Here is a 20,548-nt window from a genome sequence, read left to right as displayed (position 1 = left end):
CAGCCGGCTGGCACCGTCGGCCTGTGGTCAAGCTGCAGGGCATTGTTTTATCCCCCTACCTGGGATTATTCTGCCTAGGAAATCTGAGAGCTTTATGAATTTTGTTGGATTGTCGTTGTGAGAATGACAACTCTTGGAAAGTTGGCGAACGGTTTGTCCTCTTCAGCAAGTGTAGTATTTCTGTCGACTCTGGATTGATGTGGAATCTTTCCTGAGAGCCAAGTGAGGGGGAGGGCTGAGGTGGGCACAGGGATGGGTCAGTGATAAAGGCGTAGGTGGGATATAGTGGCAACACAATTACATTTGTGGAAGTGTTACACGTCTGCATAACTTGGAAGGGGATTAGAAATCTAGCGACTCCAAATGAATCTTAAGATCCGATGTTTAATTTTTCTAGACCAACCTAGACCAACCTTTCCAATCGGTAGTCACTGAAATAGAACGCAAAGTAGGAAGCACTGAGCTGGGAATGCCCCCTCTCTCCTGTGGCAGCTACAAAGGGAAGACATTTGAGTCTGACTTTTATTATTTATTGTCACACATCAGGCAATCAGGCAATGTCCCACATTGGCTCAAACATGTGGCACAGCAAGCAGAACTGGTTTCTTCTCTCCATCATGTTTGCCTCTCTGTTCTCTCCTGCAGATGGATGGTTTCTAGCCTGCTTCCAAACCCCACCTCGGCTGAGTGTTGGGCGGCCCTTCTACACGATCCTATGACTCTTGATATGGACGCAGTCCTGTCAGACTTTGTTCGGTCCACGGGGGCAGAACCTGGTCTGGCCAGAGACCTGCTGGAAGGTAGGCCTCCTCCAGCCCACCCCCCAACCCAGTGACAAAAGATAAGAAGGTTTCTCTTACCTGACGAGGGTGGTACTTAGACTCCTAAAAAAGCAAAAGGAGGTGTGGATGATGAAATCACTTTTGTTATTCTTGTTTTTCTTTGGGGAATGGAACAGATCACCCAACTCTCTACAGTAAAAGAGCAGAAGGCATTAGCTAAGCTTTGCTTTGCATTAAAGCTTACACATACCGAGTCAAAATCTACCAATACCTATTTTTTAAAGAAAAGATATTTAGTAAAGCAGAAATTAGAGAACATTCAAAAAGACACTTTTATTGGAGACCATAGCTTCTTATCTTTGTCTTAGCTGAGACAAAAATACTTTAGGCCAAAGTTTTTGGTGAAAAAACAACTAATAGCCAATAAAATAGTTGAAAATAATTCACAAACAAGAAGGCAAATTCATCCTCAAGCTTTTAGAGTAGGTATCATTCACTACATGAAAAATGTGCATAGTCCATATTTAGAATGTTTTGAGATAGTTATTCAGCTATAATCATAATGAAATAAAAAGTAATGTTTAGTTTCAGTCTCTAAAATGGATTTACTTTGTGTATTTTTGAAATTTCTTTTTTCGTGGTGGGGTGAAGGGAAGAAGTGGGAAGAACCAATGACAGCTTCTTAGGAGAGTCCTGTGTGTGAAAGGGAAAAATTTTTAAACAATTAATCTTTGCTTCATATGTATAAATTCCTGCTTGTGAAATTAGCAAATACTTGGCCAAGTCGTGTTAAGTCACAATGATTCCTTCATTCACTTAGGGAAAAATATGAATTACTGTAGATTTGTATGACTGGAGGTAACTATTCAAGCCTATTGAAAATTAGCCACTTATTGGGGGTTTCTGATTAAATGGCAGTAGTTTTTAAATTTCCCTGAACCTCCCAGAATTTCAAACAAACTCGAGGTTTACAATAAAATATGCTTAGAGAATATCTGTGATATATGTGAATCAAAGTGCTGTTCCAATGTCTCCCTGATAGCTTTCACTGCTTTTCTTAATTTCAGTGAGCAGTCATATGGAGAAGTAGGTTTACAGTGAGATTGGCAACAAGGGCTGGGGTCAAGTCCAGACTCAACATTTACTGGCTATGAGATGCAGGGCAAATTATTTCATTTCCCTTAAGCCTCAATTTTTTTTTCTATACAGTAAGCCTAACCCACTTTCCAGGGCGATCGTAAACATTAGGAGTTGTGATGTAAATGCTCCGGTGGAGTGAGCAGCGTGTAGAGATGCTCAGACAGTAGCAGAAGATCTTGTCCGTGGTTGCCCTCTTTGCAACTGGTGCTGACCTCGCTGCTGAGATCTGGTTAGGCTTCAATTGGAAGCAAGAGTTGTCAACTCTTTTCTTTTTTCTTTAATCTTATTTTTTAAGGGAAAATACAGGAAAATGACTTTTTGTGTACAGTTCTAAGAATTCAAGCATGTGTATAGATTTGTGTTATTATGACCGCTCTCAGAACACAGAACTGTCGCATCACCCCCAAGTACCCCTCCTGCTCTCTTTAACGCTGTGCCTTCCCCAACCCTGGGCACTGGCAACCCCTGCTCTGTTTTTTTTATCACTTTGGCTTTGTCTCTTTCGAGAACTTTGTATACATGGAGTCACGCAGAACCTAATCTTTTTAAACGGGCTTCCTTTCACTCAGCATAATTATTTTGAGATTCATTTGAGCTGTTGTGCGTATCCATAGTTTGTTCCTTTGTTCTACTGAGTGGTACCCATTGTAGAGATGGACCATGGACTGTTTAGCCATTCACCTGTAGGGGGCATTCAGTTGTTTCCAGTTTTTACAGTTAGACTAGAACTGCGATACACTTGAGAACAGGGGTTTTGTGAACACAGTTTTAATTTTTCTAGGGTAAACACAGGGGAGGGGTTGCTGGTTCACATGGTAAGTATATGTTTAACTTTAAAAGAAGTTGCCAAACTGTTTTCCAGAGTACAATACCGTTTTGCATTTCCACCAGAAACGTGTGAGAGTGCCAGCTGCCCCACATCCTCACCAGCTCTTGGCTTCTTTAAAAAAGAATTTAGCCATTGTAGTAGGTTTAGAATGGTATTTCCTCATCATTTTCGTTATCATTTCCCTAGTGACTAATGATGCTGAGTTTTTTTCATGTTATAATTTTTCATCTATGTATTTTCCCTGGCAAAATATCTGTTCAAGCCTTTTTCCTATTTCTCAGCAAAATTAGGTTGCTATTTTTTTTATAGTTGAGTTTTGAGAGTTCATTATATATTCTGAGTATAAATCCTTTGTCAGATACTTGATTTGCAAATATTTTCTCCCAGTCTGTGCCTGACTTGTCACTCTCTGAGCAGTGCCCTTGGCAGAGCAGAAGTTTTTAACTTTGATAAAGTCCAATTTATCATTTTTTTTTCTTTTATGGATCATGCTTTGGATGACATGTCTAAGAACCTTTGCATAACCAGGTCATGAAGATTTTCTCCTGTGTGAACTCTTAAAAGTTTTATACTTTCATGCTTTCATTTAGATTTCTGACTCATCTTGAGTTGATTTTTGTATAACGTGTGAGATTTAGGGTAAGGTTCATTTTTATGCATATAGATGACCGGTTGTTCAAACCAGTTTTTGAAAAGCTTATCCTTCGTCCTTTGAATTGCCTTTGCACATATGTCACAAACCAACTGAGCATATTTGTAGGAAACTATTTATTGATGCCAGTTCAGTTCCACTGATGGATATGTCCATTCCTTAGCCAATACTCCACCGTCTTGATTACCATAGCTTTATAGTGAGTCTTAAAATCAGCATGATTCTTCCAATTTTATTCTTCTTTTTCAAAAGTGTTTCAAGTATCCTATTTTTTGCCTCTCCATATAAACTTGAAGATTGGGTTACCTCTATCTATAAAGTTTCCTGCTGGAATTTTTATTGGAATTATGTTAAATCTATAAATCAATGCTAACTATGTTACATCTTCCAACCCATGAAGTCAGTGTAGCTATATTTTCCATTTATTTAGGCCTTATTTCAGTGCTTTCATGAACATTTTGTAGTTTTTAGCATATCAGATCCTGTACGTATTTTGTAAGATCTATATCTAGGGAGGAATTGAACTTCTGTAGATGGTATTTTTTTTAAGTTCGGTTTCTAATTGTTCATTGCTCGTATATAATCAACATGCAGTTGATTTTTCCATGGTGTCCTCATATCCTGCAATCTTACTAAACTCAATTATTTGTTCAAGAGTGTGTGTCTGTGTGTGTATTCCTTGAAATTTTCTATGTAGACAATTATGTTGTTTCCTTTCCAATGTGTATGCCTTTTATTTATATTTCTTACCTTACTCTTATTCTTCACTTATTCCTGTTTATTGCACTGGCTAAGACTTCCAGTTAGAGGTTGAATTAAGAGTGGTGAAAGGGAACATCCTTGCCTTGTTCTTGATCTTAGAGGGAAAGCTTTCAGTCTTTCAGCTTTATATAGAATGGGTTTTTGTTGATGTTCTTTGTCAGGTGAAGGAAATACCTTTCTGGTCCTAGTTTGCTGAAAGTTTTATCATGAATAGTTGTTAAGTTTTTTCCAAATGCATCTTCTACATCAGCTGATATGATTGAGTTGTTTCTATTCTTTAAACTGCTAATGTAATGTATTGCATTGATTGCCTTCTAGTAGTAAACCAGCCTTTCAGCCATTATTTCTTTAAAGATTCTTTCTGCTGCACATTTTTCTCCTCTCTTAATGGGACTTGGATGATATAAAGGTTAGACCTTTTGTTATTGTCTTACAGGTCCCTACAGTTCTACACAATTTGTTTTCCAGTCATTTCTCCGTCAATTTTTCAGATTGGATAACTTCTGTTAATCTACTTATAAATTTACTGAATCCCCTGTCATCTCCATTCTGTTACTGAGCCCATCCAATGACTTTTTATTTTAGTTGTTGAATTTTTTCATTTCTAACATATCCACTTGATTCTTCTTTATATCTTCTGTTTCTTTGCTGAGACTTTCTGTATTTTTCAAGAGTGTTTGCTCTCTCTTACTGGTTAGAAAATATAATAACTGCTTTAAAGTCTTGGTCAGATAATTTCAATATCTATGGCATCCCAGCATTGCTATTGAGATTTCCCTGGGTTTTTTGGTATAGTGAGTAAATTTCTATTGTATCCTAGATATTTTGAATATTATGTTTTGAGACTTTGGTTGTTTTTTAAATCTTATGGCAGATATTGTTATTTTTGTTTTAGGAAGTAATTAACCCAGTAGGGTTCAGACCACAAGTCCTCAGTTCCCCAAGACTTCTGTGGATCGTGGTTTCGACTTCAAGTCTTTGAGAAGTGCTGTTGGATCTGTCTGGTGTATGTACCACCTACTGGCCAGTCTGGGACTTAGGCAAGTCGTCTGTCCCATATTTTACTGCTCCAAGTCTCTGGAGTCTATTTAGGGTCAGATCCATACATGTGCAGTTCAGGGGTAAGCCCAAGAGTTCATAAACAACTTTAAGGGGTTGCTTTCCCAAGCTCCTGCCTTACCATAATTGCCTCGATAGTTCTGCGTCCCTGGGACTCTGCTCTCCAGCCCTTCAGCCAGCACCCTGAGGCTGTGTGTGCCCCGCACTCCTGCACACTTGATTTGACTGCACCCACCTCAGAGCTGAGCAGAGGCCAGAGAGAGAGCAACAGCAGTGGGGCTCGCCACACCCGCTGGGATCCACAGCTCCTCTGATTAGAGAGGAAGGTTCTCTGCCTTCCTGTTCTGATTTCCTGCCATCTCCCATTGCTGCCACAGGATTGCTTGAGGTCTGGGGCACAAGAGAACTGAGGAAAAAAATTTAAGAAAAAAAAAGATAAATAAGGGACTTCTACACTCTCTCTGAACATTGTAGACCCCCTTCCTGCTTCTTGAGCCAGAGGAGAGGTCTCCTCTTGGAACCAATGCCCACTTCTGAGTTCTGGGCTGCACTGAGTTCACGTCAGAGAGACTGGAAATAAAAAATGATAAACTCACCACCAGTTCTGTGGTCTTCTTCCTCAGTCTGCCTGCTCTCATTACTTCTCTGAATAATGAAGTAATAGGTGAAGTAATAACGAAGTAATAGTAGCAGGTGAATAGATGCTTTCAGTAGGAGAGACGCAGTGGGATGTCCTTCCTTCATATACCCTGGAACCTGTCTTCTGTTTTTACAAGTGGGAAGGCCATGGTTACCTACGTATGGTGGGTTCTTTAAATTGTCAAAGGTATTTGGGTCAAGATTTTTCTAAAAGTTAGTGTTTCAAAGAACAAACTATTTTCATTGTGAGGTCTCAGATCTTTCTAAGGGTAAAAAAATTTCAGTGATGGCAGAAGCTGGGTGAAAGGTACATGGACCCTCTCTGTAGTGTTTTTTAAACTATTTGTGTGTTTTTATGGAAGCAACCTAAATGTCCATCGACAGATGAACAGATAAAGAAGACGTGGTATATATATACACACAATAGAATACTACTCAATTATTCATATAAAAAAGAATGAAATAATGCCATTTGCAGCAACATGGATGGACCTAGAGATTATCATACTGAGTGAAGTAAGCCAGACAGAGAAAGACAATTATCATATGATATCACTTACATGTGGAATCTTAAAAAATGATACAGATGAACTTATTTACAAAACAGAAAAAGACCCGCAGACATGGAAAACAAACTTACAGTTACCAAAGGGGAAAGGTGGGAGGGGATAAATTAGGAGTTTGGGATTAACAGATACACACTACTATACATAAAACAGATAACCAACGAGGATCTACTGTATAGTACAGGGAACTATACTCAATATTTTGTAATAACCTATAAGGGAAAAGAGTCTGAAAAAATGTATATATACCTACACATATATGTGTGTGTGTATGTATAACTGAATCACTTTGCTATACATCTGAAACTAACACAACATTGTAAAACAACTATACTTCAATTTTTAAAAAGAGTAAAGTAAAAAAAATTGTGTTTTTAATTAATTAATTTTTTTAAAAAATAAAAAGTTAAAAACACACAGTGATGGGAATCACAGTACAGCAGAGGAAGGCCAATGAGAAGAAAGAGTAGCAGAGGCTGATAGAAATCTGGCAAAAAAGGCAGGATAGGGACAACGGGATAAGCAGAGACAAAGGCAGAGGAAGTGAACAACAATCAGCCTCTGGGTGAAAGGGTGTGTCCTTACCTGGCCGCTGGCTTCCCTTTGCCAGTTGGTCAAGTGGTCCTTCTGAAACAAAGGTCAGGTTGGGTGACTTTGTTTCCCAGATTCCTCTGATATCCCCTCTACCTGCAGAATAAACTCCTTCACAAGCCACTCAGGTCCCTTCAGCATCCAGCCCTGCTCCATCCCTTCTACCTCATCTCCCACTGCATCCCTTCACCATCCTTCTCCCCAGACACACCATACACCTCTGTGCTTGTGTTTAAGCTCATGTCTAGTGCTGCCCACTCCCCCGCACACACACTCTGTCTCACTCTTTATTCTACTCCTCTTCCAAGTTAGACCACAAGCTCCATGACAGCAAGGACCCTTCCAGGTTTTGCCCACTTTGTCCCCCCACCATTGGCACATGCTAGCCCCTCAGTAGTGTGATCTGGCTGCTGGGAAGCAGGAACAAGCAACCAGAAGGAAATCCTCATATGCATGGAGACAAACAATAAACAGCATAAATGAGTTAGATGGTATTTTAATGGTTAATGCCATGACGAAACCCGTATAAGGGGAGCAGGTATTGGGTGTGGGTATGGGTGCAATTTTAAGTTAAGGTTGTCAGAGAAGGCCTCACTAAAAAAAATGGAATCTGAACAAAGATTTGAGGTATGAGAGAGTGGATACCCGGGAAAGAAGTTTCTAGGAACAGTTGGAATGAGTTGGTCATTCCTTGCCATTCCTCAGAACTTTGTAGACTTCTATTACAACAGATATTTGGTTGTGTCTTATTTGATAATTGATCACATACTTTTTTTCCTCATTAAATTAGAAGTTCTTTGGAAAATAATCTGAAAAAGAAAAAATACATATATATATATATGTGTGTATGTACGTATAACTGAATCACTTTGCTATACATTTGAAATTAACACAACATTGTAAATTAACTATACTTCAGTTTTTTAAAAAAGATAATAATGGAACCAATCTAAAGGGAGTTTTCCTGATTAAATTAAAGGGATATATAAAATATAAAGAAAAAGAAGTTCTTAAAAACAAGGACAGTAGCATTGATGACAGCAGTTAGCATTTATGAGGCATTGTTCTATATCAGACACTAGGCTCTTTAAATGTGATGTCTTATTTAATCCTTGCAACACATTAACAAAGTCTTAGCTTTCCCATTGTAGGCAAGAAAACCGAGGCCAAGAAAATTCCTTGAATTTACAGTCAGGACGTAGCAGAACCACATGTGAATCCACTTGTGACACTAAATACCAGGTTTTTTCCTGCAAAACCGGATCACCTACCATTGATTCCTGTACCCACTGTGTCCTTGTAGAGTATAGCAGCATTTCGCATGCTATGTCCATTCGGAAGAATTTTAATGAATCACTGGAGGAATGTTTGAGTAACCCATTTTATGATGTGACTAATTAACTTTTCAAATAAAATACCACTTCAAGAGACCACAAAGACTCTTCAAAAACTAGAACTAATAGCTAACATTCATGTGCCAGGCACTGTCTGGCCACTTGACATATATTAAAAGTTGGTTAAAAAGATTTTCGAGTGGGAGGCCAAACACGTGGGTTCTTGAAGTGTCAGTTCCCTACTTAAAGAGAAAGCGACTCTTACACTTTTACAATAACTGTGAATTTCAGGCCTTGCAGCTTTACCAAGGTATTCTTTCCATGCCTCACTTATGTTGCTATCCATGGGGGACAAACATCCTTGAGCAAAGAAACCAGGCTGCCTTTAGAAAAAACATTAACTGGAAATTAACATCTCACCTGTCCCTAGTCTAATTTTTCAGAATCTTTGTGGAATTTTCAAAATTAAGGACCATGGTGACAAGTGAGTTAAATCGTATTCTCAAAACTATATATGCACGTAGGGAAGCTGTCCACGTATTTTAAAATGCATGTATGTTTACCAGTTGAGTTGGTAACTTGATAACCAAAGTTTCTAAAGTTGTTTATGAGGAAATATACCCTTTTCCAGTACTGGGTTCCTCGGGTTTGAAGTATATTTAGTTTGGAAATATGCAAATGGTGGTCCAGCTCGTATGGAGAGGCAACTCCCAATCACTTGCCAGTCATACTGACAGGTAATTCCATTAACCTTTACGTTTGGCCTTTGAAAATGTTCCTATGATACAGGGACAGCAGCTGCTGGCTTGGATAAATGCAGTAATGCTCCAAAGCATACACCCAAGAAATGGGGGAGAGATGGAGGCAACTCAGGGGAGCATGTGTTTAGCAGAAGTCTCTCCTTAGCCTGACAGCTGATCATCCACTCCCAGCAAACCCACAAGGCTGCCATGGAACATTTCACAGGTGGGAGGAGCCCAAAGGCCCTCTGCCTGGAGCCTGGCCAGTCGCCGTGGCTGACCCAGGATGCTTTGGCTCCAAGAGCCACGCTAACTTATTAAACACCCAGGAAACCAAAGTGGGCGCCAGAATGGTCACACTTTTAATTACAGTGAGAAATAAAAGTGTCCCAAGGCCAGATTCACCACATGTTTTACCCAGAGCATCCTTTCTCTGCAGTCAAGCTAGATCTGAAGCCCAGTCTTGAACACACGTCACCTGATTTACCAGGAGAATTCACTGCTCTAACTTTTTTCAAATTTGCATGATTAGAGGGCTGCTGTGAGCAAGTCCCACGTCCCTGAGTGGGAAGAAAAAAGCAGCCTGGTGACTGTGAATCCTGAGTGGGAATTAGAGGAGAAGGTCGGATGGCCTCTGGCCAGAGCCGGGATTACTTTTGAATCTAGAAATGATTACTGAAATGAAACCACAGGTTCCTCCCCCTACTGTCCTGTCCCCAGATTAGTCGTATTTGAAATAACCAAAAAAAAAAGTCCTCTCCAGGATCCAATTTCCAAGACACCTCCTCTGGCATGGTCCCATTCAGGAGGAAACATTTTCTCCTTAGACGGGTGAGTGTATTTAAATACTTGTGAAAACAAACTGAGACCATTAGGACTATGTGTGGTAGTTCTGTTCTGGCACGCTAATCAATTAAGTAGATCCCTCGTTTCCTTTCCCTTAGGGAAGATTGTAACCCCAGGTACCATCACTGGCTGCTTGAAATTAAATGCTTCCTCTCTGGAAAGCCAACCACATCCATGTCGCTCTTTCTGGAGGATGTCTCCACCTGAGCTACCCACCTTTTTGTGTTCTTCTACCTTGCTCCCCTGATAGGCATGTTCCTCCAGGGCTCCTAGTCCTGTGTACTCAGTAACGCAGACTAAATGGAATTTCATTGACGAGGCATCCCCAGCAGCTTGTGGGTGGACTTCTTAATGGAGTATGTGATGCAGTTAGTAGGATCTGTGTCCCTTTAACCCCCTCCAAGTGTCTTCACTGCCACTCTCCCAGCCTCTTCCTGCCCCCTAGTCAAGCAGCTCACTGCTCAATACCTGATGATATTAAAGAATTATTGTCAGTTAGTTTTAGGTGTGATATTGTTACTGAGGTTATGCTAAGAAATATACACACACTGAAATAGTGATGGATGAAATGATATCACTCTGGGATTTGGGAGGTGGGGGAATGGGTGAGATTAGAAATGAAACAAGATCAGCCATGAGCTGATTATTTATTAAAACTGGGTGATGGATGCACAAGTGTTCATAATAATCTTCTATATATTTCTGGATGCTTATACAACTTTCCATAACAATAGTTTAAAAACAGCATCAGGAAACTTTTGCTTCCAGCCAAGATGGAGCATTAGGAAATGGGCTTACCCTCATGCTTGAGAAAAGAGAAGAGAGCAGTGTGTAAGAAACAAGCCACTGAACTATAGACAATGAAGGACAGTTATCCCTGAAAGATGGGAAGCATACAAGGGTAGTCCTGTGGTTGCCGAGCTCATGGCCTTGAGAGTGTTTCCAGGATGTGGTGTGGAGAGAAGGATCCGAGATGGAGCCCAGCAGACTGCCTGTCATGAGTCAGAGCTGAGAGTCGGGGAGTGAAGGAGATCAGAGCAGAGAGGAGAGAGATGCACAGGAAGAACGCCAGCGATGTACCAAGGGTTTGCCTCTGCTACTTGGCATGTGTGTAAGGAAGTTATGTGCAGCTGGGGAAAGAACCAACTAAGATTAGAGGGAACAGTGCCCACCAGCAACACAGAGCTAAGTACAGTGTCTGTGCCCACCCATCAAATAGCAAAAGCACCAAGTGTGATTTCTAGAAGGGTGTTGCCTCAGTAATGGCAAATAATTAACCCTGGAATAAAAACTGCCCTGGTCACACCTAAAACCATAGAAGCAAGACCCAAAAGGATTAAATTGTTTCCAAGAAATGTAACTACATTCCAGAACACAGCTGAGTAATAGTGATTGGAATATAAACTCGTCCAGCACCAAACAATATAAAATTCACATTGTCTGTCATCCAATCAAAAGTTAGCAGGAATGCAAAGATGTGGGAAAGTATGACCCATAATGAGGAGAAATTATTCAATCAAAACCAACCTAGAACTGACATAGATGGTAGTATTATCAGACAAGGACGTTAAGAGTTATTAAAAGTTGTAAAAACAGCAGAGTTGAATAAATTGTATTCTGTATGTTCAAAAATCTAAGTAAGGATGTAGAAGATATTTTTAAAGACCCACATCAAACTTCCAGATATGAAAACTACATGAGTTTAAAAATTAACTCAATGGGATTAAGAGCAGATTGAATATTACAGAAAAACAAAGATTAATAAACATAGAAGCATAACAATAGAAACTATCCAAAATGAGACAGAGAAAATAAAATTACAGAAATTTAAAACATGTCAGTGAGTTGTGGAAGAAGTGCAGTTAACCTAAAATATGTGTAATTGAAATTCCTGAAAAGGGGCGTGAGGGACAGAAAAAAATAACTGAAGAAATGAGCAGTACATAGGGGAAATTTCTATCACTAACCTTGTTAGAAAAAAAGAAAGGCCTCAAATCAATGACCTCAGTTTCCACCTTAAAAACTAGAAAAAGAAGAGCAAATTAAACCCAAAGTAAGCAGAAACAATGAAACAATAAATATCAGAAGTAATGAAACAGAACAGAGAAAAATAATAGACAACTCAATGAACTCAAGAGTAAATTCATTGAGATCAATAAAACTGATAAACCTCTAGCCAGATAATCAGGGGAAAAGAAGATAAATTAACAATATAAAGAATGAGAAATTACCTTAGTACAGATTGTATAGACACTAAAAGTATTATAAGGGAATATTATGGACAAGTTTATATTAATAATTACAACAACTTAGATGAACTTGACAAATTCCTTGAAAGGTGCAAACTACCAAAGCCGATGCAAGAAAAAGTAAATAACCTGGATATCTCTCTATCTCTTAAAGTGATTTAAGTTGGAGTTAAAAGCCTTCACTCAAAGAAAGCTGCAGGCACAGACACTTCACTGGTAAATTCTACCACACACAGAAGAAATTATAGCAGTTTTACACAAACTCTTCCAGAAAATCAAAGAAGAGCTATACTTCCCAATTGATGCTGTGAGGCCGTAGTACCTAATACAAAACCAAACGGTCCAGAGCAGATGTTCCTCGTGAAGATCAATATGAAAACGCTAAACAAATTTTTAGCAAGTGGAATTCAGTAATATATAAAAAGTATAATACATCATGACCAAGTGGGTTTTATCCCAAGAAAGCAAAACTAATTTAACATTCAAAAATCAATCAATGTAATTTACCATATTGACAAACCAAAACACAGAAAACTGTATGATCTCCTCAATAGGAATGTAAAGAGTCTGACAAAATCCAACATTCATTCCTGATTTAAAAAATAAATAAAAACTCTCAGAAAACTAGGAATAGAAGGGTACTTTCTCAATCTAATGTAGAGCATTTACAGAACAAACAAATAAGCAAACAAAAAGCCCTACAGCTACCAAGATACTTACTGGTGAAAGAAAGAATGCTTTCGCGCTAAGACCAGGAACAAGACAAGGATGCCAACCCTCACCACTGTATACATCATTTCCCTGGAGATTCTAGCCAGTGTAGTCAAGCAAGAAAATATAATTTCAAAAACCATCCAGATTGAAAAGAGTAAGCTATCTCTAGTCACAGAAGGCATAATGACCTATGTATAAGATCCAGTGGAATTTACAAAAAGTTATTGGAACCAATAAGTGAGTTCAGCAGTGTTACAGGATACAAGATTAATATGCAGATGTCAATTCCATTTCTATATATCTGCAATGAATAATGGAAATTGAAATTTCAAAATATAACTTTTTCAATAGCATCAAAAGATATGAAATACTAGGGATAAATCTGACAACAGTGTGTAAGACCTATACACTGAAACTAGAATGCATTGCTTAGAGAATTAAAGACCTAAATGAAAGGAGGGTTGTTGCACATCCATGACACCTCAATATTGTTGAGATGTCATTCTCCCCAAATTGATCTTTAAGCTCAACACAATTCCAGTCAAAATCTCAGCAGGCATTTTCTTGTAAAAATTGACAAGCTACTTTAATATTCAAAGAGAAATGCAAAAACCTAGAATAAACAAAAGAACTTTGAAAAATTAGAGCAAAGTTGCAGGCTAACAATATCTGTTATTAAGAATCATTATGGGGCTTCCCTGGTGGCGCAGTGGTTGAGAGTCCGCCTGCCGATGCAGGGGACACGGGTTCATGCCCCGGTCCGGGAAGATCCCACATGCCGCAGAGCGGCTGGACCAGTGAGCCATGGCCGCTGAGCCTGCGCGTCCGGAGCCTGTGCTCCGCAACGGGAGAGGCCACAACAGTGAGAGGCCTGCGTACCGCAAAAAAAAAAAAAGAATCATTATGAAGGTCCATAATCCAAAGAGTGTGGAATTGGCATACAGATAGAGAAATAGATCAATGAAACATTGGTAAGTCAAGAAATAGCTCATTTATATTGACTCCTGAAATCCAGTAAAGAAACGAAGGCAATTCAGTGCAGAAAAAATAATCTTTTCAATAAATGACGGTGAAATAATTGGATATTCATGTACCAAAAAACCCACTTTGAGCTATACCTCACGCATATACAAAAATTACCTCAAAATGGATGATAGACCTAAATGTAACACCTAAAACTCAAAAATATTTTAGAAAAAAGCATAGGAGAAAATCTTAATGGCCTTAGGTTAGGCAAAGTTTTTTTTCCAGCTTTATTGAGATCTAATTGAAAAATAAAATTGCAAGATATTTAAAGTGCACACATGATAATTTGATATACGTATACACTGTGAAAGGATTTCCTTACCAAGTTAATTAACACATCCATCAACTGTTTGCCTTTTTCCTTTTTTTGTAAGAAAATTTAAGCTCTACCCTCTTAGCACATTTCAGTTATACAATACAGTGTTATCAACTATAGGAACCACATAATACATTAACCCCTCAGACCTTTTTCATCTTATAACAGAAAGTTTGTACCCTTTTACCAACCTCTCCCCATTTCCCCCACCTCCCAACCCCATGAAAACCACTTCTCTACTTTCCGTTTCTATGAGTTCAAATTTTTTTTTAAGATTCCACATATAAGTGAGATCATACATTATTTGTCTTTGTCTGGCTTATATCACTTAGCATAATGCCCTCCAGGTTCATCCATGCTGTTGCAAATGACAGGATTTCCTCCATTTTTAAGGCTGAATAATATTCTATTGTGTATATATATTTTCTTTATCCTTTCATCCATCAGTGGACATTTATGTTGTTTCCATATCTTGGCTATTGTGAATAATGCTGCAATGAACATGGGAGTACAGGTGTCTCTTGGAGATAATGATTTTGTCTCCATAGGATAAATACTCAGGAATGGGATTGCCGGATCCCATTGAACTGCCGGATATGGTAGTTCAATTTTTAATTTTTTGAGGAACCTCCATACTGTTTTCCATAGTGACTATACTAATTTACATTCCCACCAACAGCTCACAAGTGTTCTCTTTTTTCCATATCCTTGCCAGCATTTGTTATCTCTTGTCTTTTTTAAAATAGACATCCTAACAGGTGTGAGGTGATATCTCATCATGATTTTGATTTGCATTTCCCTGATGATTAGTGATGTCAAGCACCTTTTCGTATATTTGTTGGCCATTTGTATGTCTTCTTTGGAAAAATGTCTATTCAGGCCCTTTGTACATTTTTTAATTGGATTATTTGGGGGATTTGCTCCTGAGTTATAGGAGTTCTTTGTATATTTTGAATATTAACTCCTTATCAGATATGCAGTTTACAAATATTTTCTCCCATTCCAATAGGTTGCTTTTTTATTTTGCTGATGGTTTCCTTTGCTGTGCAAATGTTTTTTAGTTTGATGTAGTCCCACTTGTTTATTTTTTATTTTCATGCCAAATCTAAAAATCGTTGCCAAGACAAATGTCAAAGATCCAACTCTCTAATTTTCTCCTGAGAGGTCTTAGGTTCCAGTCTTAAATCCATTCCGGTTGATTTTTGTATATGGTGTAAGATAGTGGTCCAGTTTCATACTTTTGCATGTGGCTGTCCAGTTTTCACAACACTATTTATTGAAGAAACTATTCTTTCCCCATTGTGTATTCTTGGCACCCCTGTTGAAATTAGTTGACCTTATACAATGCAGGTTTAGTTCTGGGCTCTCTATTCTGTTCCATTGACCTATGTGTATGCATTTATGCCAGCACCATACTGTTTTTAATACTGTCACTTTGTAATATAGTTTGAAATCAGAAAGTGGGATGCCTCTAGCTTTGTTCTTTCTCAGGATTGCTTTGGCTATTCAGGGTCTTTTGTGATTCCATACACATTTTAGGATTTTTTTCTACTTCTGTAGAAAATACCTTTGTAATTTTGATAGGGATGGCATTGAATCTATAAATGGCTTTGGGTAGTATAGACATTTTAACAATATTAATTCTCCCAACTTAATGGAATCTCTTTCCATTTATTTGTGACTTCTACAGTTTCTTTCATCAAATTCTTATAGTTTTAAGTGTACAGATCTTTCACTTCTGTGGTTAAATTTATTCCTAAATAAATGCTATTGTAATTTTCCTTTCTGATGATTTGTTGTTGGTGTATAGAAATGCAAATGATTTTGTATATTAATTTTGTATCCTGAAAATTTACTCAATTTGTTTACTAGGTCCAACAGCATTTTGGTGCAATCTTTATAAATATAATATTTTTTATATATAAGATCACGTCATCTGCAAATAGAGACAATTTTGCTTCTTCCTTCTGATTTTGATGCCTTTTATTTCTCTTTCTTGTCTAATTGCCCTTGCTAGGACATCCAGTACTATGCAGAATAAAAGTGGTGAAAGTGGGCATCCTTGTCTTGTTCCTGATCTTAGAGGAAAATCTTTCAGCTTTTCACCATTGAGTATGATGTTAGCTGTGGGCTTGCCCTATGTGGCCTTTATTATGTTGAGGTATGTTTCCTTTATACCAATTTTGTTGAGAGTTTGTGTCATGAAATGAAGTTAACTTCTGTCAAATGCTTTTTCTGCATCTATTGAGATGATCCATTGGTGATATAGATATCCATGTTATGATATTTATTCTCCATTGCATCAATGTGATGTATCACATTGATTGACTTGTGGGTGTTGAAACATCTTTGCATCCCTGGAATAAATCCCACTTGATCATGGTGTATGATCCTTTTAATGTATTATTGAATTCAATTTTCTAGTATTTTGTTGAGGAATTTTGCATCTATGTTTATCAGGGATATTGGTCAAAAATATTCTTTTCTTGTAGTGTCCTTGTCTGGCTTTGGTATCAGGGTAATGCTGGCCTGATAAAAGGATTTTGAAAGTGTTCCTTCTCTTCTGTTTTTTTTGGAAGAGTTTGAGAAGGATTGGCATTAGTTCTGCTTTAAATGTTTGCTAGAATTCATGAATGAGGCCATCTAGTCTTGGACTTTTCTTTGTTGGGAGGTTTTTGATTATTGATTCAGTCTCATTGCTAGTAATTAGTCTGTTCAGGTTCTCTATTTCTTCATGATTGAGTCTTGATAAGTTTTGTTTCTAGGAATTTTTCCATTTCTTCTAGGTTGTCCAATTTGTTGGCATATAATTGTTCATAGCAGCCTCTTATGATCCTTTGCATTTCTGTGGTCTCAGTTGTAATGTGTCCTCTTTAACTTAAAATTTTATTTATTTGAGTCTTCTCTTTCTTAAGTCTAGCTAAAGATTTCTCTGTTTTGTTTATCTTTTTAAAAAACAGCTCTAAATTACCTTTATTTTTTTCTATTGTTTTTCTGGTTTCTATTTTATTTATTTCCACTCTGATATTTGTTATTTCTTTCCTTCTACTATGGGCTTACTTTTAGTCCTTTTCTAGTTCCTTGAGGTGTAGAGTTAGGTTATTTAATTGAGATCTTTCTTTTTTCTTAATTTAAGCATTTATCGTTAAAAAGGTCCCTCATAGAACTGCTTTTACAGCAAATCATAAGTTTTGGTGTGTTGTGTTTCCATTTTCATTTGTTTCAAGATTTTCTTTATTTCTCTTTTGATTTCTTCTTTGACTCATTGGTTGTTCAGGAACATGTTTTTAAATCTCCACATATTTGTGAATTTTCCAGTTTTCTTGTAATTGATTTCTAGTTTCATACCAATGTGGTCACAAATGATACGTAGCATGATTTCAGTCTTTTTTAATTTTTTAAGACTTCTTTTGTGGCCTAACGTATGATCTATCCTGGAGAATGTTCCATGTGCACTTGAGAAGAATGTGTGATCTGTTGCTGTTGGATGGGATGTTCTGTGTATGTCTGTTAGGCTTATGTGTTCTAAAGTATGTTTAAATCCAGATGTTCCTTTATTGTTTTTTATCTAGATGATTTATCCATTGTTAAAAGTGTGATCCTGAAGTGCCCTGCAATTATTGTTTTGCTGTGTATTTTTCTCCCTTCAGATCTGTTAATATTTGCTTTATATATTTAGGTCCTCCTATGTTGGGTACATAGTTATTTACAAATGTTATGTCCTCTTGATGAATTGACCCCTTTATCATCATATAATAACCTTCTTTGTCTTTTGTTACCATTTTTGACTTAAAGTGGTTTTTGTCTAAGTATGGCTACCCCAGCTTTCTTTTGGTTTCCACTTGAATGGCATATCTTCTTTATCCCTTCATTTTCAGACTATGTATGTCCTTAAAACTGAAGTGAATCTCTTATAGGCAATGTATAGTTGGGTGTTGTTTTTTCATCCATTCAACTACTCTTTGGATTGGAGAACTTAGTCCATTTACATTCAAAGTAATCATTGATAGATAGAGACTTTTGCCATTTTGTTCATTGTTCTCTGGTTTCTTAAAAAAAATTCCTTTGTTCCTTTCTTCCTCTTTTTCTGGCTTCCATTATGATTTGATGATTTTCTATAATGGTATTCTTTTTTTTTTTACTTTATCTTTTTGCATATCTACTGTAGGCTTTTGCCTTGTGGTTACCATGAGGGTTACATAAAACTTATTGTATTTATAATAGTCTATTTTAAGCTCAAACAACTTAACTTTGAACACATGCAAAAGCTCTACATTTTTACACTCCTCCACATTTCATATTTTTTGTCAAAATTTCTTTATACTTCTGTATCCATTAACAAATTATTATAGTTGTAGTTATTTTTAATACTTTTGTCTTTAAACCTTTATGATAGAATTATACGTGATTTACCTACCACCATTACAAAATTAGCATATTCAAAATTTAACTTTATATTTACCTCTACTAGTGAGTTTTATCCTTCATATATTTTATGTTACTAATTAGCATTCTTTTGTTTCATCTTGAAGAATTCCCTTTAACATTTCTTGTAAAGCTGGTCAAATGGTAATGAAAGTGTTCAACTTTTGTTTGTCTGGAAAACTCTTTATCTCTCCTTCAATTCTGAAGGACAACTTTGCTGGGTAGAGTATTTTTGGATGGCAGTTTTTGCCTCTCAGCTCTTTGAATAGCATCCCACCCCTTTCTGGCCTGCAAGTTTCTGCTGAAAAATTTGCTGATAGTCTTATAGAGATTCCCTTGTACGTAACACATTGCTTTTCTCTTGCTGCTCTTAAGATTCTCTCCTTGTCTTTAACTTTTAACAGTTTCATTATAATATGTCTCAGTGTGGGTCTATTTGGATTGAGCTTGTTTAGAACTCTCTGGGCTTCCTGGATCTGGATGTTCTTTTCCCTACATTAGGGTAGTTTTCAGCCATTATTTCTTTGAATAAACTTTCTGCCCCTTTCTCTTCCTTCTTCTCAAACCCCTGTAATGTGTAATTGATCCTCTTGATTGTATCCCCCAAAAATCTCTTCACTCTTTTTCATTCTTTTTTCTTTTTGCTCCTCTGATTTGATGAATGCCCTGCTCTGTCTTCTGGTTCATTGATCCTTTCTTCTATTTGATGTAGTCTGATGTTGACCCTCTCTACTGAATTTTTCAGTTCAGTTACTGTATTCTTTAGATCTGTGATTTCTGCTTGGTACTTTTTTATATTTTCTCTTTGTTGAAATTCTTACTTTGTTCAGGTGTTGCTCTCTTGACCTCGGTGAGCAACTTTATGGCCATTATTTGGAATTCTCTATGATGTAAATCACTTATCTCCATTTCATTAAGATCTCTTTCTGGAGATTTATGTTGTTCTTCTGTTTGAAACATATTCTTCTATTTATTCATCTTCCTTGACTCTCTGTGTTAGTTTCTGTGCATTAGATAAAACAACCACCTCCCCCAGTCTTGGCAGGGTGGTCTTGTGTAGTTAGATGAATCTTACCATTCAGCCCAGCCTAAGCTTTTAATTGTCTCTCAAAACTTGGTGATTTTTCCAAGCTGCCTTTTTGTTCTTAGTGGCTCCCAGAAGTTGAGAATGTGCCAAGACCTGTCAGTGTTCCAAGGGAAGGATCATAGTTAGCACCTAGATGCAGGCCAATTAGAAGCTGGACCCACAGGCACCTGCTGGGGAAGTATATAGTTAAGGTCCTTCCAGAGACAAACTTAGAGAAGAGCCATTTTTTCCTGCTCCCTCTGTGCCAAGCCTGGGTATGTAGCTATGGTGTGTGTGTGTGTGTGTGTGTGTGTGTGTTGGGGTGGGGTGGAGGTGGGGGGTGCTCCTGTACCCATTAAGAACTGTTTCTTCATTTGCTACAGTCCTGTGGGACTTATGAATGTAAGTCCTATTGGCTATCAGAGTGAGGAGATCCTGGGGTCCATTCCTCATTCAGCAGCCACAAAATATGGGGCTCTAGGCATGTGTACAAGTCCCTTTCAGGGAAATATTGGTGTCTTGGTTTTATTGTTGGAGCCGGCTGGAGGAAGAAGGTGGGGGAGGTGTCCATCAGTTTCCCAGTCTCTGGGGAAGATTACTTCCAACCCCTAGATACCTTCTCTCCCTCAAGTAGCAGCTTTTAAAATACTCAGATAGGGCTTCCCTGGTGGTGCAGTGGTTGAGAGTCCACCTGCCGATGCAGGGGACACGGGTTCGTGCCCTGGTCCAGGAAGATCCCACATGCCGCAGAGCAGCTAGGCCCGTGAACCATGGCCACCGAGCCTGCGTATCCGGAGCCTGTGCTCCGCAAT

The 20,548-nt window shown here is 38.0% G+C and overlaps 1 protein-coding gene across 2 annotated transcripts in view; it reads left to right on the top strand.

Moving 5' to 3' along the window:
* Positions 1-645: 645 nt before the first annotated feature.
* OTUD7A (OTU deubiquitinase 7A) overlaps positions 646-20,548 on the top strand; it is a gene marked incomplete at both ends in the record, with an annotated part of 175,931 nt that continues 156,028 nt past the window's right edge. Inside the window, one exon of one of the 2 annotated variants that reach the window (XM_082649197.1) lies at positions 646-800. In XM_082649197.1, the coding sequence (XP_082505323.1) occupies positions 650-800 (151 nt within the window). The remainder of the gene's footprint in view (positions 801-20,548) is intronic. The other variant, XM_082649198.1, reaches the window with a different exon arrangement.

Source organism: Grampus griseus (assembly GCF_964374135.1).
Source record: "Grampus griseus genome assembly, chromosome: 2".
Taxonomy (NCBI): domain Eukaryota; kingdom Metazoa; phylum Chordata; class Mammalia; order Artiodactyla; family Delphinidae; genus Grampus; species Grampus griseus.
This window is presented reverse-complemented; position numbering and strand designations above follow the sequence as displayed.